This window comes from Drosophila miranda, chromosome 3 (assembly GCF_003369915.1).
Source record: "Drosophila miranda strain MSH22 chromosome 3, D.miranda_PacBio2.1, whole genome shotgun sequence".
NCBI classification, from domain to species: Eukaryota; Metazoa; Arthropoda; class Insecta; order Diptera; family Drosophilidae; genus Drosophila; species Drosophila miranda.
Genome location: NC_046676.1, coordinates 15,253,668 through 15,270,643, shown reverse-complemented (window position 1 = coordinate 15,270,643; position 16,976 = coordinate 15,253,668). Strand labels below are relative to the sequence as shown.

The following is a 16,976-nucleotide window of genomic DNA, read 5'->3' as shown; positions in this document are numbered from 1 at the left end:
GGTCGCTCCCTTAACCGTTCCACAAAGTTAAGCCCCCTCCTCTCTCTCCGTAGGCTGGACCAGCTGGCTTCTTGAAGAGCTTTTTCTAAACAGTGCCCGCAAGCGAGAAAAACAAGCCCCACACACCCACAGCTACATATGCAGATGCAGATATTTACCTAATACGATAAAGATGAAAAAAGAATATACCAAAAGCACTGTCTACTATTTTGTATACTACCGATGCCAGATACTTATACCAACTACATACATATATATGCAGTATTTCTACAACTCTCACACACCAACACATTTGTAAATGACACTATGTAAATGCGAAATGAAAATGCAAAATGCAGAGTGCAGAATGCAAATTATTTGATATTTATGTGTATTGTGTAAAATTAGGTTGCCGCTATACTCAAATTATGGATGCATTTAAATGTCAGCTCGTAAAGCTTAATTTCTCTCGAACTTTCTTAACTCTCTTTCTCTCACTAACTCTCTCTGTATCTCTATCTCTCTCTCTCGATCCTTTTTCGAACACAACTTAATGTTTACCGTTAGTCAACCGATCACAATCTTGTCTCCCTTCCCCTCTCTGTCTATAAAACCCGAACCAGAGCTTTCTGTCCAACACTTTCTCTCTGTCGCTCGCTGTCGAGTTTATCGTAAAAGCTCAGGAACGTGACTACGCTACCACTCAAGAAGCCCCCAATGTCCCCACGCATCAGCCATTGCATCCAAACTGCGCGAATGTGATTTACAAAAGGGAAGGAAACAAAAAAGAAACGGTCAAAAGAGAAATAATTATTAAATACAAGTTATTAACTAATTTAACACTGTCGCAGTGCGAGTAGATTATGTATCTGATATGCTAGCCTCTGTTATAGTTAGTAAAACATTAACCACACCACTCACACAAGCTTACATTCCACACTGTACATAAAGCATAGACATGACATCCAACGTAGTCTAATTCATAAAACACGAAGAACAGAACGGGAAAAGTATTGATACAGAATATACAAATACCATATGTAGAGCAATAAATTATACAAAAAAAATAATACAGTTACGATAAAGATATGAGTACTATATATTATGTACTTTACATGTATGTATATTGTAGTTACATGGATTGCTATTAAAAATTCTATTTAGACGTGTACCAAAGAACTATACAGATCCAGTCGGGATCTGGGATGGACAAAGAACAAACGGAACTTAAAGAGAGAATACCTATAAATCGTAAAAACTAATATGTATAACTCCGATAATAATAAACTCCGTTAACCGTTAATCGTACCATCGTACCATAACAATTTACAATTTATAGTTTACACTAAATCCATCACTACAACAATAATACGATCTTTAACAACTCGCAACTAGTTATTCTAGTTCGTACACAAGCTTTACTTTTGTCAGCTGTGAATCTGCATTAAACATCCATACTTACTCGAACTCGAACGTATAGGAAATATATATGTAGGAGATTCCAGTGCCAGTCTAGTCCAGGAGTCGCTCGTACTTACATATGTCTGTATGTGGTCTAGATGGAGTGCAGAAAGTGTTAATGTTATCGGTCATATATGAGCTCTATAGTATATATGTAAATGTTTATGATATATATTTACATAAATATGATAATAGTTACCAAAAAAGATATAAACATTTTATACGATACGATACATACATTTTAGTAATTTTATTTGTTTGGCTCACACTCACCCCACCCCCCTATAATTTGCTTTTTTTAAATCTAGCTGAGACAAAACAAGTATAGAACGAACACTGACTGTAGAAAGAAGATCATGGAAAGAGGTGCGGAGAATGACGGAATAATCACTGCCAATGTAAAGCAAGAATATTGAAAGAGAGATAGTTGGAAGTCAGTGTATTCCTAGGCTATATAAATAGATTTTCAGTTAAGTTCGGCTACGACGGCTACAGACCCAAACCACTATGACATTCAGCAAAAGACGAAGCAAAAACAAAACACAATCATATCATACAAACCTATATCAAACCCAAGAAAAATAAGATAATAAAATATGGAGAAAGAACTGTTCAAGAAAATGTGAAACGCTTTAAAAGATCCTCCTCCTACCACACAGAATGCGCAGAGATCAGATCAAAACAAAGCTATAGAGTTATATGAAATACTTCTCTAATAGATCTCACCGGAGAGCCCTATGCGAATTCCTCCCAAAACCATTTACCAAGTAGATAATCGATTAACGACCAAGTAATTTATGATAGTATTCGTTGCTTTCACCTTAGTTCCGCTTGAATAGCATCGATAACATTTTTGTATATAAGTAGCCCCGCCCGCAACCCCGTTCTCCACCCCAACCTCTCTCTCCCCCGACAAAGTTCCTAAGCTTGGAACAACGGGTCAAAGCGGAGTTGAAGAGTAAAAAAAAACCTACATGAGTTTACAAGTCAAGTAATAATTTAGAAAAATCGAGCAGTTCGATATTTCCCACCCCTCCTTTGAAAGCCAAGCGCCCAGGCTGGCTTGGCAAGTGTGTACATATGTGTGTAGTTATGTAGGCATAAGAGAAACTGTATAATATATGAAAATTAACTATATGCAATAAACTGCAGTCGGTGAATGATCGATAATTAATCATTCGGAATTCGATACACGAGCCATTTGAGAACAAGCAATTAACTATCGACAAATCAAACATTGACAAACACACATAACGTTGACAATATAACCACCCTAAACACACACACACACACATAACACACTAAAACACACACATACACCGACATTAAAACACTGAAGAGACACCCCACAGATAAACCTAAGAATCGTTGGATCAACGTTGAATCATTTTTTATACAATACAATAACTCTAAATCGAAGTCAACATATCCAAAAAAAGATAGCGCTGATCTCATGTTAACTAAAGTTAGAAAACATGTCTCAATATCGATTTCCTATCGATACTAGTCGATTTCCTCCCTCACTTTCACTCTTTCTTCTATATACACGTCTACCACCTTTACCTTCACCATCACTTTCGATTTCGATTTCGAATTCTATTTCCCCTTCGATATAGATTTCCAATTGTAGACTACGAACAGCGAGAGGAAACGTTTGCCTTTATCTACTTAAACTTACCACGTATCGTATTGTTAGCCTAGATAGTTTCAATTATAACAGCAGCAGCAGCAGAAGAAAGAGGAGGAGAACTTACTAACGGTACTATCTACAATATAGAACTTACCGTAAACACTTTAATCATATTATCCCCGCCGTCGTGTACCCTACTTACAAATACAAATACGAGACAAAGAAAGCTAAAGGATAGAAAAGGAGAAGGAACCCAAAAAACCAAATGTGGAAAGCTTCAAAAACTTTTTCTATACAAAACTCTAGCAAAAATATAACTAAAGAAACCAAATAAAATCTCGAATAATGTAATTTAGCAAATTGTAAACTCAATAAAGGCAACCAAACAAACACCCAATAAATACTATTAGATAACAAGGAGATCGGAACGGAACGGACCCGAGAACATAGGATAGATCGCAAGAAGAGCCACTAAATGAATTTATATAGGAGAAAAGTCGAGCTAGAATTAGGGCAAACGATCTCCAGTAAAGAGGAAAAATCCCAGATTAGCTCCCATTGTGTACTTCTTTGTACATAGACGTATATACATATATATTTATGACTAGAGAAAATGCATAAGATACATAGATGAATATAGGAAGATACATACAGATAAATACATATAGATATATTAACATATGCATAGCAGATACGGAAAGCGAGCGCAAATTATATAAATACCGCCACATCATCCATCAGAGCCGAACATCGTAGTCAGAGCAGTCCGATATTGGCTAGAGAGGAAGCGGCGGAACAGGCAGAACAGAGGAACCCCCATGGTCCGAAACCTAAATTTCCGAGTGCCCGAAACCAATCCCGAAACCAAGTCGAAAACGAAACTGAAACTGAAACAAGAAACCCAAAAACCCCCGGAGACATCGGAGACATGAGAAAGAACAAAAACAATTTCGTGTAAACATTTTTTTAAACAAGTTTGGTGATCTACGATATTGGTAATAATTATTGATAACTAAAATAAAAGAAAATGCATATACATGCATATATTATACAAATATATGAGTAAAGATGCTGTAGGAAGAAGGAATATGGTAACAAGAGATGGCATACATAAAGTAAATATTTATTATATAATGTTTTTTAAGTAACATTACTTATAGATAAGCCATTATATATACACATATATATACATAATATATATAAATTATACATATATGAAACTACATAAGTTTACAAGGTATATGAACAGAACAAACAAAACAAAATTAAGATCAACCACAACCACAAAAAGAAAAACAACAACAAAAACAAAAACAAAAACGCAACCGCAGCAACTAAACAAAAGAAAACAAAGCGAGTGGACGGAATATATATAATAATAATAAAGTAAATAAATTTATTATATACATACATACATACATAGAAGAATATTACAATGGAAAAACGTAACGGAAAATGATTGCGAGATGAAAATGATTATTTGAAACATGTTCATTATATATAAATGTCATTAAAAATGTTCTTCAAAACTGCCTACCAATAAAATATATTTCAAATAATATCTGCGACTCTTTCTGATCCCCTCTGGGAGGGTACTAATGTACCTAGTATACTCTATTCTCTATATCCAAAGGACTTAGTATTTGATATACCCGGTATTTGAAAATGTTGGGATCTAATGGTGAATGTGGATGTTTGTAACACCCAGAACGAAACACTTCCGACCCCATAGAGCATATACATATGTATATATTCTTGATCATCATCAAAAGCCGAATCTGTCTGTCCGCCTTCTTTAAAACCTAGTTCTTAGAGACCATAAGAGCTACTGCAACCAAATTGTTACAAGTGTATTTCAAAAATTTTGCCCCTCCCGCTCAAAAGACGAAAATCTGTGGCATTCACAATTTTGAATGTTCGAGAGAACGGAGAATAATTTAGAATAAACATAAATAGCAAATTGCTTAATCTGAATCATCATTATAGCCAGGTTTCATCTACCCCGTCCACGCGCTTACTTAGTCCCTTCACACGAGGGTGTACCCTTTATAGAGAGATGTAATGGCTGGTATTGGTGTGAGAAGAGAGAGCGAGAAAGAAATGTAGCGGAATATAAAACAGCAAAATGGAAAAATATACAATGATAAGTGCGACCCAAATTGAGCGATCAAGTCCCACTCCTCGCATGAACTAAGAAATCTTTTTTGCGAACATAAAAAGGCAGTCATTTTTCGTTTCAAAATCAAATCGGTAATTTCTTGCGAAAGCAAAGACCGGTTATCGCACAAAAATATCGATATTTTTTGCTTGAAGTCAATGAGAAAACCGTGGGTATTTATAATATTTCGTCAATGAGAGAACAGAAAAGAAATAATATTAGTAATATTAATAATTACTAATACTACTTACAAAAAATATCACCCAAATATTATAGTCACATTCCACTACCCTCACTGCATGTATGATTTTCCCATTAGGTGATGAAGTGTAGTGGAATTATATACATACATATATCGATATATTCAAGAAGAAGAAGTGGTATTTTCCGCACGATATTACAGAATAGTTATAATTTTAAAAACATTAGTGAAAACAGCCGAGATTTAGGACCGCACCTGCACTACCATGTACCTCACGCGTCAGCTCAGATTGCTGCCAAAGGCCAGCATTGGACGGAGCATAGCTACCAGCAGCACACATTACACAACCACCACAGGCGCTGCACCGGCAGCGGAGCACATTGAAGTCCCCAATCGCATAGAACGCTCGCCCACGGACATACTAAAAGCATTGGCCAGCACCGTCGGACGCGACCACACGGCGGCCCATTACAAGTACCACGATGATCCGTTCCTGATACCCATGTCAAATATGGCAAAGCGCACATACGCCATGTCGAAGGAGGCTGGGCGTAAGGCTGCCAAATGGATAAAAGAAGAGCACCATGAACTATTTTTGGTAGGTAGACAGTAACAAGATTGCTAGTTAACGCTAGTTAACTATTTTATATAATCCAGCACCAAGAAGCTCAACCGGCCATTGAAAAATTCGCCCCCAGCATGGTTTACACTGAAGAGTCCGAGGTGGACGAGAGTTCTCTCGGGCAACTGATTGAGCAGGGAGAGCTTAAGGACGCCGTGCTTGTGTACAACCTGATGGAACAGAAGGGAATCGCCCTCAGTTCTGAGTTAAAGCAAAGTCTTTTAGAACTTGTGTGCTTCCACAATAATCAGGACCCACTACCAGAGGAGTACATTGAGGAACGGTGGTTTCTCGAAAACAACCGACGACGTGAGCGACACGGAAAGACGTGGAAGGACGGCGACCTGGCTGAGAAGCTGTATGCCGAAATTGAACCAAAGACGCCCAAGACTTACGCTTCCCTCATTCGTGGCATGGCCAAGTATTTGCAGTGTGAGCGGGCATACGCCCTGCTTCAGGAGGCTGGCGAAAAGCAAATTCAATTGGACACAAACACTTTTAATTCGATTATCCAAATCATCAGCTTTCTAAAGGACAATGCCGAACAGAGATGGCAACTGTGCACCGAGCTGCTGCAGCAAATGTCGGAGCAGAAATTGCGACCCAATTTAGGCACATTGAATGCCATTCTCCAGTGCATTAGCACTTTTGGCAACTTCAAACTTGCCCGCACGTCGGCCCTCAAAGTTCTGCCAGAGTTCAAGCAACTTGGTGTTAACCCGAGCCTAGGCACCTACTATTATCTGCTGATCATCTTCTGCCGCGAGCGCGGTCCAGTGTCCCATGTTATAGTGGACATACTGAACGAGATTGCAGGCAGGGAGTTCAGGGTTGAGCATCCCAAGGACACGTACTTCTTTGCCACTGCCATGGATGTGTGCCGCAATCATTTAAATGACAAGTCGCTGGCCAAGAAAGTGAACGAGCTGCTGCATACCGGCAACAACTACGATTTGATAGGCGATTCGTTTAAAGAGTCTATCTATTACCGCAATTATCTGGCCCTACTCTGCCAGACTGAATCGATAGAGGACTTTATGCTGACCTACGACCTGCTGGTGCCCAACATCTACATACCCGAGCCCGGCATCATGGAGGAAGTACTCCGGACCATTGAGATCAACGCCGCAGTCGAACACGTGCCTCGCATCTGGTCCGACATGGTTGTGTTCGACCACACGCACCGCGAAAGCCTTTTGCTATATGTCCTGCGAATTATGGTGGACAATCGACCAAATGCGGACACGCCCGCCCATTTCCAGCTCCCGGAGCAATGTGCCAAGGTGGCTCTGGGCATGTACAACAAGATCGAGGAGTCGGTGAGGCGGATCAAAAAGGTCTCGTTCACTGGACAAATGCTTGGCGACATTCTAACACTGCTCGTCCGGGGCGACAACTACGAGAAGGCCAGCGAAGTGTTCTCCCACATTGACAAAAATCAGCATCGCATTCCCGGCACACCCGCCGAGAGCGCATTACAAGAGTATGTGGAGGCCTCGGTCCAGGAGAAAGCGCCCAGCCAGGCCTTGGCTGTCCTCCAGTATGCTGTCGAAAACAATATGGAGTCGAGTGTCCTCGCCAACCTCATCCACGATGGTTTTACGTTGAACGAAACGCATCTAGCCAAGCTGAAGTCACTAGTCGGCGAAAGTTTCCTTGAAAAGTAATTAACTTTATTGTAGAGATTCGTTTGTAATTGATATAAACACAATTGTTAAATAAATGCCTTGGGATGTGCTAAATTAATACTATAATATTGATTTGAGTGAGATCCAGCTGTTCAAGTGCTGACTAGTGTTAATCCTTTTCGTTAAGTGTGTGAGTAGGTAAGTAAATAACAGCTTTCCCAGCAGGGGTTCAGAGCGAGGATCACAGCGGAGAAAAGCACGGCGATCAGGCTGGCCTCCCAATCATCAGATACAGTAGAAAGTAGACGAAATAACGGTAATTAGAGTCCGCTAGAGACCTCACGTGAACGAATGTCGACTTTGCCTTCATCTAGTAAAATGGAAAACTCTGCGAAACGGAACATTTTAAATGAGGATTAATGTAGGTTTCTTTCGAATATTAAACATAATTTTTCATGTGTTGGGTTTAAATATTCCGCCACATTACGAACCGGTTAAAACGGGAACGACGCGATTTTGCTACAGCAACAAATAAAGTAATAAATCTTGTAGAAAATTTATTCATCAATGGACAGGGCCAAAGGTTTTAGTTAGCCAGCATTATTCAACGGAATATCAAAATTGAACAATAGGAACAACTATCCTCTTTCGTTTTTTTTCTTTCCCCATTTTTGCGAAAACCTTTTTTTAGACTTAATCCAACAAAAGCAAGTGTTTAAAAAAAGCCTGTCAAATAGAAAATTGAATCAGTAATCGTATAAAATTATGTGGGCAGGGCTGAGAGATCTATCTAGCTAGTAGTATTCAATTAAAATTAATTCAAAAACGAGGAATATGTATAATAGAATTTGAATTCGACAGTATATTTACGGTATATTTTAAAATATATGTGACGTAGTTTCGGTATATTTCTGAGGGTTAGACCGTATATCTTGCCGATAGTCCGCGGTCACACTGGTCTGCAGTACAAACAAGCAAAATGGTAAGGAATGGAATATCCGAATTTCTGATTTATACAGGCTATTTTCCTCACAGAGCGCAGAGAATGTTATACGGGAAATGGATAGTTTGCACCTAGAAACTGTATTTAAGCATGCAGCCATTGCTTCGCTCACATGCAAAGGACGCACATTGGGCCCCGACCGGGATCCATTTTGGGTGGAAGGTCAGAAGGAAAGTCTGGACGAAGGCATTGTAAATGCCGAGGAAACTGTTGTAGAGAAAACGATTGTTTCTCCTAGCATCAGAGACAAGGAACCGAGTTTGCCCTGTTTCCCAGATGCAGGCGAAATAAACGCTAGTATATTTAGGCGGGAAATGGCGGAGCAGTGCAAGAGGAGTGTGCGTAAGCAGATTCAAGCATTAAAGGAGGCACATAAAGGTCTGCAGATACAGTGCGATTCCCGTCAAAGGGAAGAGGATCAGCAAAAAGAGCGTCTAGCCCAAAAAGCATTACGAGAGCAGAACGATAATCTCATCAATCAGAAGGCGGAACAGCTGGCTCAAGGGCAGCTGGAGGCACAGCAGCGTCAACAATTGGACCTGCGCAAGAAAACTGACCAAAAGCTGCATAAACTTGCCTTGGAGGGAGTGTCGCGGTGCCAAAGAAGATTCGGCAACAAGTATGAGGGGATCATAAAGCTGTTGCTGTCATTGGATAAGGAGACGGTCCAGGTCTGTGCCGCCCAAAATCAGCAACTCAGGGAGCTGGGTGAAAAGTTTGATGACCTGGTTTGTTCTGTGAAAATGGGTAACTTCGAGCAAAGTCAATATTTAAGCTCGATCATAAGGGCCGAGCAATATTGCAAAAACTTAGACGACCTGGAGGCTGATATGGTCAAAGAACTGGCGGAATTCTCAGAGCTAATCCAACAGCAAATTAAAATGGAAGCTGCACAACGTCTGGAGGAAGAGAAACAGAGGCAATTGGAAGAAGAGAAGAAGCAGTTTGAAGAACAGACGCAGAGACAGAAGGAAAAAGACGAGTCAGAAGCTCAGCAACGGCAGAAACTGGCGGAAGAAGCTGCCAAGGCCGAAGCCGCCAAGGCTACGCCACCTCCTGAGGAAAATTCCGTTGTTTCGCCGGCGGAAGGCAGCATATGTACCTCCTATGTCCACCCATCGCGACTAGCATTCTACAATGAAATCATTTCACTCTACCAAACCAAAGTAGATGCAGTGAAGCCCTTGCAGTCTGAGGAGTCGTTGAAGCAGTATCGCACTGGCTGCCAAAGGGCAATAAACTTGCCTCTGAACGCCATTACAGCGGTCAGTCCGCAGCATCTAAGCAACAATTTTGAAAAACTATACAAATTCTTTGCTGGCCACAGCGTGAGAGTAATGAATGACGCCACCATTACTATTAATGACCATCCATTGGCTCGCGACTACTGCATGCTCTTAATGGCAAAGAAGTTCGTTAGTCAATCAGAGACGGCTATATCTGCTAATCCCCAAGCCGCTTTTCCCTTTGCGTCGGTTATTGTGACCTTCTGGAAGTTGCTGCCAGATTTCGGAAAGGTTTTCCTGGCGTATCTCTACAAAGAATCGCCATATCTGGTGCCCTATGTGATACCGCAGCAACCGGGACAGACAGCAGAGCAATATCTCAAATCGATGGGCTATCGGCTGTCCGACAAAAACGAGCTGGAGAAGCCCGATATGTTTCTCAAGCGGCAAACTGGAATCGCCCGTCTGTATGCTGCTGTGATTATTACGCCTGGACGAAAGGCAGACGGACCTGCCCACTGTTTCGGTCTGGAGGAAGGCTGGCGTTGGCTGGCTCATGTAGTTCATGTGAAACCGTTGCCAGACATAAGCGCCACCCTGATCATGGAGATACTTCAGACACTGGGCTTTGAGTTGTGGCGCATCTATGGCAAACAGTTCCTCAAGCTCTTGCTCTACATTCACATATCCTACATGCCACAACTGGCCATCTACGACGAGGGCGGGCCGAAGACGCGCCTGGAAATGCTTTTGGCCAAGTTCCTCCGCGAGCGCCAGATCCCCCAGATTGTGGGTATTTTGCCTCCTGGCTTTTGGTAGTTTCACAATTGATGCACATTTCTAACTTTATGTATAAATATTGTTCTCGTTCGAGTAATAAAATTAAGCGTTTCTTTTGGGACATTAATAGTTCAGGCAACATTTCTCTTCTATCATGGCAATGGCTTCAGAGGGCCTTAGATCCTTATCCAGATCAAACAGTTAATAGATTTTTCAGAAATGCAACATTTGAAAGCTACAGTTTTATTGATCAAAAGTAGCTAAAGGCAGAAATCTCTATATGAACGCACTGTGATTTGACAAATCAAAATTAAAAAGAAATAATTGAGCAAGCTAGTCATCTTCATCATCCAGATCCAAGTCATCCAGCTCGCCGGCCAAGTCAACAAAGAGATCTTTGTTGAAGGGTGCAGCATCGTTGGCGGGTGCAGACGATGATGGGTTCTCATCATCGGAAGCCGCTCCATCCTCGGCTGCTGCGGTTTTGGCTGCTTCCGTTGCTTGATCTAGTAGCCTGGTGCTAGATGCTATGGTGCCAGAACCATCAACCTCCTTGGCAGCCAGCGAAAGGGCAGCCAGATCGAGTTCCTTGAACTCAAAGGCATTGTCATCATCGTCGTCCTCACGTTTGTAGACATCAAAGGCGGCATCGCCCTCCTCGATGGGTCCGTCGTCGACCAGGTCTGGATTAAAGCTGAACATTTCACGACCAGAGATACCAAACTGTTTGCCCTTGCTGAAGTCGCTCTTCTTGCGCTCCTCCTCAGCGACCATCTTTGCTTTCTTCTCCTGCAGCTTGCGTTTCTTCCAGGCCAAGAAGGTTTCCAGGGTGACACGGGTTTGGTTGGAGCCCAAAGCAGCGCGTTCCTTCTCAATCAGATCGACCAGCGAAATTTCCGTGGGCTTATCCTCCTTCTTCTTGTCTCGCTTCAAAACATAACCGGGGGGCAGGGCGTGACGATAGATGCACTTCTCTCCGTTGGGACATTCCCAGAACCAACCGTACTTGGACTTTTCCACAGCTTCCAGGAAGAACTTGCAAATCTGTCCAGAATTTAGTAATTAGTTTCTGGATAATGAGCGGCAGGAATTGACTTACGATTTCAGTTGTGGGTCGGCGCTTCTCCTCAGAATGCTTCTTATCCACAACCTCCTTCAGCTTGGCATCGTCCCAGTTGGTCATGAGGTCATCTTCGTTGTCACGCATATCAACATACATGGAGCGCTTCTCCACCTTGTTCTCCAGGGACAGGTCGTGGGAGAATTTGCACCTATCTCCCTTGGTGCAGAGTCCCTGCTTGAAGAACGCACACACCACAGACTTGGGATCAGTGCCCTTATCCACCTTTTGCGTCTGCACGGGCTTGAAGATCGATGCCATCTCACGCAGATCCGCCAATTTCTTTTCCTTCTCATCTTTCTTTTTGTCGCCATCCTGACGTGGATGATGGCCGCCGGCCTGAACCTGCTTCTGGACTTGCTGGATGAACTTCTGCTGCTTGTTTCCCTTCTTGTTCTTCAAGCCAAACGTTTTGTCCTACCGATAAATATTCAGAAATCAATATCTCCGTAGAGCTATTATGCCACATCGTGGTTCTACATCTTTCAACATCAATTATTCGGCCAAAAAAAGTCTAGCAGCAGTCATCTTCGAACTCTAGCATACCTCAATGACTTTTTCCTTCTTCTTTTGTTCCGTTTTTTTGCTGGGACCCGCCGGCGCTTTCTTCGGCGGCATCTTGGAGGCCGGTTTTGTTAGTTAAACAATCGAAAAATTAGAAATAAAATCCAACAAAATAAATTTTGCACAACCACGCTGAGAGGCAGCCCTGCCAGCCTGTTTGTCAGTCAATTGAGTTGGCAGCTCAAATTAGAAACAAGAAAAAAAATGTGTACAACCACACTGAGAGGCAGCCCTGCCAACCTGTTTGTCAGTAAACTACGTCACATATTTCAAAATATACCGTAAATATACTGACGAATTCAAGTTATATTTTACATATTCCTCGTTTTTTATAATTCGTTGAATATTACTAGCTATATTTGAATATTTAGCCATGACCACACATTCCACGGAATATTACTAGATATCTAAGACCCTCAGATCTGCACTCATAACTTTATCCGATTATCAAATCAATTTCCTACAAGACTATAATATAATATATCTAATATAATATAATATAAGACTATAATAATAATAATATAATAATTAGGTTTAAGCATAAACGGAAAAAAAGTCTATTAATTTATTTCTTTGCATGTCAACAACACATTTCTTACATGTTAACTACATATTTATGTAGTTACGTTACGTAGTTTACAGAGTTGCGCCAAAGTGTAATTTTTTGAAAGTGAAGTTTGAAAGGACGATTTGCACGAATTTGAAAGCATAAATTTGTTGCTATGTTGCTAAATTCCCGTCATGTTGATGGACAATGCAACTCGTTTTCTCGGCACATGACAATACAAATTGAATTTTGCCAGCAACGGAAGTGAGTATGGAATGTACGGACATTGCTGTGATGAAAATCGCTCGACGAAGAGAGGGTAAAATAGAGGAAATACCCCACCAAACGGTAACCGATACTATCGACTGTTGCGCGCCAAACATAAATTTTTTTAAAGTCCGTTAATTGAGTTGGCAGCCTTCCATCTACAACTTGTGTTCAAAAAGGAGTTGGTAAGGGAGGTATGTTAGTTTGGCGCCAGAATTGAAATATTTGACATGGATTTTGTATTCTTCGTTTATAATTTTTAAATTATTTTAGACAAGACAACTATTTTATGGATATAATAGGTTTTTCGTCTGGCTTTCTTCCATTTATTTATTTATTTATTATGCCCCCTGCCCACAAACATCTGTTTTATTATTATTTAGTGTACCCACTTCAGGGCACACCACACATGTTCAAGTTGTACATATTTCAATTATCTGCTGCGGGTCTCTCCCCTCCACAGCCAATGCTGAAATTGTTTTCAAAGGTCTTCTGTCTTTTAACTCAAACACACCACACACACACACACAGGCACGCAGCGCCTTTGCTCTTGCTCTCCGCTCTGCGTCGTGGGTGGCATTTGATTCGTCGTCGTCGTCGTCGTCATCGTCATGGGTGGTCTATTAGCCCGCTCTGTGTATGCTCGGTTGGTCGGTTGTGCCCCCATTGATCATTCTCTCGTTTGATAGTGCGTGACGTTTTAGTGTTGCTATTTCACTCGCACTAATTTATGCCGCCAGAATGGTGGAATGGTGGCGGGGCGCCCCATTTTGATCCTTCTTTACTCTTGGGGCACACTCACGCTCAGCTCATTTATTCGAGCATAAAATTAGCAATTATTTGTTTTTCTCCCTCTCGCTGCCTCGTTTTTATTCGTCTTTTAAGTGTGTGTGTGTGCTCCTGGGCCTCGGCGAGCATTGTGTGTGGTCCGATCCGATACAGTACGCTCGGGTCCGGCCGGGTCGGTTGCCTTTCCCATGATATGGTGGTATTATTTCTTTTTTAGCTTTAATTCGAGCGAAACTTTTTCGTTTTCGCTTCCTTCTTAATGTTACTCTTCTTGGGTTTCTAGGAACTATTGTAGTGTGCAAAAAGTTCGTAAGCTTTTCGTAAACTTTTATGGTTCCGCAGAAAACAAAAATTAAGTTAGTTTTAATGGTCTAATCCTTGAGCCCTTGTGAGATTCCCACTAGGCACGTTCCACTGTACCACATTTTAGAAAGATTGCCCCGCGGCGGCAATCAAATTATGACAAGCAACGGCAGCAACATCGAATGTTACCAACAATTATTCCGATGTTGACAGCAAGATAGATAGCAATAATTTGCATCACAACAGAAGCAGCAGCGGCAGCAACAAGAGGACAGAAACAGAAGAGCAACTTCTTGGGATGGCAAGAAGATCAGACAGAGAGCTATAGTCGCCATTCCGACTATAAGATACCCGCTACACAGATCCAATTCTAGTTCCTATAAGCTAGATGCTGCAAAATTGGCTTCTATGAATCTTTTGAAGCTGGCTGCTATGCAACTACTAAAGCTGCCTTCTATGAAAGTAATAGTAATAAAGAATCAAAGTTACAAGCGGAGCAAAGAGGAGCAGCAGCCCCTGTCCTGCCTCAGCCACACATGCTAGTCGTACTTTTGACAATATAACGCAACGGCGTGGCGACAAGCAACAACAGTGCCACGCAGAGGCCACTCAAAGAGCTATCCCCAACCCCCGCCAGCCCGGACAACTGCGGCACTCGGTGGCGGCATCTTGCACGGTGGTCTCGACATCTCCTCCATCTCGGGGCTTAGTTGCTGCTGTCAATCTTTGGCAAAGGCAAATGTGGCTGCTACTGTTTGCTGCAGATGCACACTGGCACACACACACACACAGTCTTATAATTGCATATAGCGCCAGTTGCAGTTCCGGTCGGTTGGGTTTTTTTTTTCGTTGCTTTTGCCCCTATTGGCGGTGGCCCCTGGTCCTCTGTCTGTTGCACGCGCTTTCTTTTTTGTGCGGCGCCGCCAGCTCACAGACAGACTCCCCTCGCTGCTGCTGCTGCTGGTACGAGTACTGGTATATGTGTGATTGGTGAATGGCATGTTGCCACCCAAGTTGCCAACTGTGCCTCGGTTGGCTGGCTCGGCCGCGACTTAATAGCCGCTTTCATTGGCCAAAAGCCTGATCGAAGACCACACACGAAGACGAACTTCGTATTCGTCTTCGCCTCCGATCGGGGCTGTCGTCGTCTCACCGGCAGCATTGCGTTTGCAAGCAAACATCAAACGGTAGCTCCTCTTAATTACAACAACACCAACATCCAGAAGCAACAAGTAACAAGAATCTCCAGCCCCAAAGCTTGACGGCCATTAAGATAAATCGGAAACGGAAATCGCTAATGAAAAATTTCCATATTTATGCAGCCGATAAAGCGCTACAGCAACAACGAAAGCCACAGCTAAACAACTAAATTTTCGTTTCCCTCTGATTGGGGATATACCCCCGGTACTCGGTGGAGCGGAGCGGAGCGGAGGGGAGGGGAGGGGAGGGGCCCGACCATCATCTGGACCACCAACGAAGCCGACATCGACGCCGCGGCGTCCACTTGGGCGGTCGCCGGTTGCGTGATTTGTTCTGTTTTTATTCGGCTTTGGGTCTCGTTTCGTTTCTGTATCGGGCATCGGGTATGTGTCGCAATTAATTTTAACGAAATTTAATTAGAATTGAAATGTCTATTCGGCGGCAAGGCACAAAATGTCAATCAAATAGATTGCTTCTACTTTTGCTGTAAGGAATATTGGGCAATACGAATGCCTTGCTTGGGTTGAGTGCTGGCAATTTCAATTTCAATTAATTTGATATTAATAAGGTATCACATATTGTGAATGAAGAGTCGACTTTAATGGGTAATCCCTATTCCAAAGTACCAATACTCACCCAACTCTAGTGAATGATATTTGTATATAGTTTTAAATCCAACTGAGAATCATTTCATGCTCCCATAAACCAATTTTAGTGCCATTTATTAACCAAACTTCTAAGGGAACTCTGCCACAAGCCAATCGGACAACATACAGGTCTTCCAAGTAACCTTAAACAACCCCCTTCCACCACTTTCCATACATCTCATATATGTAGATCGAAGAGACCCCATTCCATCATAATACCCTGGAGCCGTCTCTATAAGTGGATCTGACAGCCATACGATACAATTGCTTTTCGTGCACAAAATTGGCTGTCCGCCCCCCGTCCCGGCCTCTTACACATCCGAAAAAATAGAAACTAAAAACAAACTATGGCCCATAGAAAATTAGCTATATTTTCCAAGTATTTTCTTTCTTTCTTTTTTTGTGTGTTGTGAGTTTTGTATTTTTGGTTTGGGGCCACCAACGTTGGGGCCGCCATCAGCGATGCCATAATAAATGATTGATCGAATGTGTGTGTGTATGCGTGTGTATGCGTGGGGATCAGTTGGTGGCTGGGGCATGGGGCAGCGGCGTTGGCGGTGCGTTTGATTGATGCGCTTTTCGTGGCTGCGAGTGGCAAGACGCTTCAGATACGCACTTGGCGGCTTAATGCTGTTGCTGTTCCTGTTGTTCCTTTTGGCATCTTTATGCTTCAACACAACTGTCAAAAGATTTGCCCAACAAGAACAACAACAGCGAGGTGGACAGAGGAGGAGGAGGAGAGTAACGTCAATGGGCTGTTTGCAACATGCTGTGATTTTTATCGCCGTCACACACGATGCGTGTGGTCCCATCCCAGATCCCCGATCCCATATCCCAGATCCCATATCCC

The 16,976-nt window shown here is 42.2% G+C and overlaps 4 protein-coding genes across 23 annotated transcripts in view; 3 read left to right on the top strand and 1 right to left on the bottom strand.

The window, feature by feature from the left end:
• Positions 1 to 4,208, top strand: part of LOC108160347 (plectin) — a 38,136-nt gene extending 33,928 nt beyond the window's left edge. For all 20 annotated transcript variants that reach the window (XM_033391233.1, XM_033391224.1, XM_033391232.1 and 17 more), the window contains one exon: positions 54 to 4,208. In XM_033391233.1, the coding sequence (XP_033247124.1) occupies positions 54 to 89 (36 nt within the window). In that variant the 3' untranslated portion in view covers positions 90 to 4,208. The remainder of the gene's footprint in view (positions 1 to 53) is intronic.
• Positions 4,209 to 5,695: 1,487 nt separating this feature from the next.
• On the top strand, positions 5,696 to 7,799 carry LOC108160442 (protein PTCD3 homolog, mitochondrial). Its single transcript, XM_017294452.2, has 2 exons — positions 5,696 to 6,028; positions 6,088 to 7,799. Exons 1-2 carry the CDS (start codon positions 5,696 to 5,698, stop codon positions 7,717 to 7,719), a joined length of 1,965 nt encoding a protein of 654 aa, XP_017149941.1. The 3' UTR covers positions 7,720 to 7,799.
• Positions 7,800 to 8,552: 753 nt separating this feature from the next.
• LOC108160116 (nucleoporin Gle1) lies at positions 8,553 to 10,823 on the top strand. The gene is made up of 2 exons (XM_017293909.2): positions 8,553 to 8,662; positions 8,716 to 10,823. Exons 1-2 carry the CDS (start codon positions 8,660 to 8,662, stop codon positions 10,726 to 10,728), a joined length of 2,016 nt encoding a protein of 671 aa, XP_017149398.1. The 5' UTR covers positions 8,553 to 8,659; the 3' UTR covers positions 10,729 to 10,823.
• A 73-nt stretch (positions 10,824 to 10,896) lies between these two features.
• On the bottom strand, positions 10,897 to 12,544 carry LOC108160117 (zinc finger CCCH domain-containing protein 15 homolog). The gene is made up of 3 exons (XM_017293910.2): positions 12,356 to 12,544; positions 11,789 to 12,226; positions 10,897 to 11,733 (listed from the first exon to the last, which is right to left on the bottom strand). Exons 1-3 carry the CDS (start codon positions 12,425 to 12,427, stop codon positions 11,023 to 11,025), a joined length of 1,221 nt encoding a protein of 406 aa, XP_017149399.1. The 5' UTR covers positions 12,428 to 12,544; the 3' UTR covers positions 10,897 to 11,022.
• Positions 12,545 to 16,976: the final 4,432 nt, after the last annotated feature.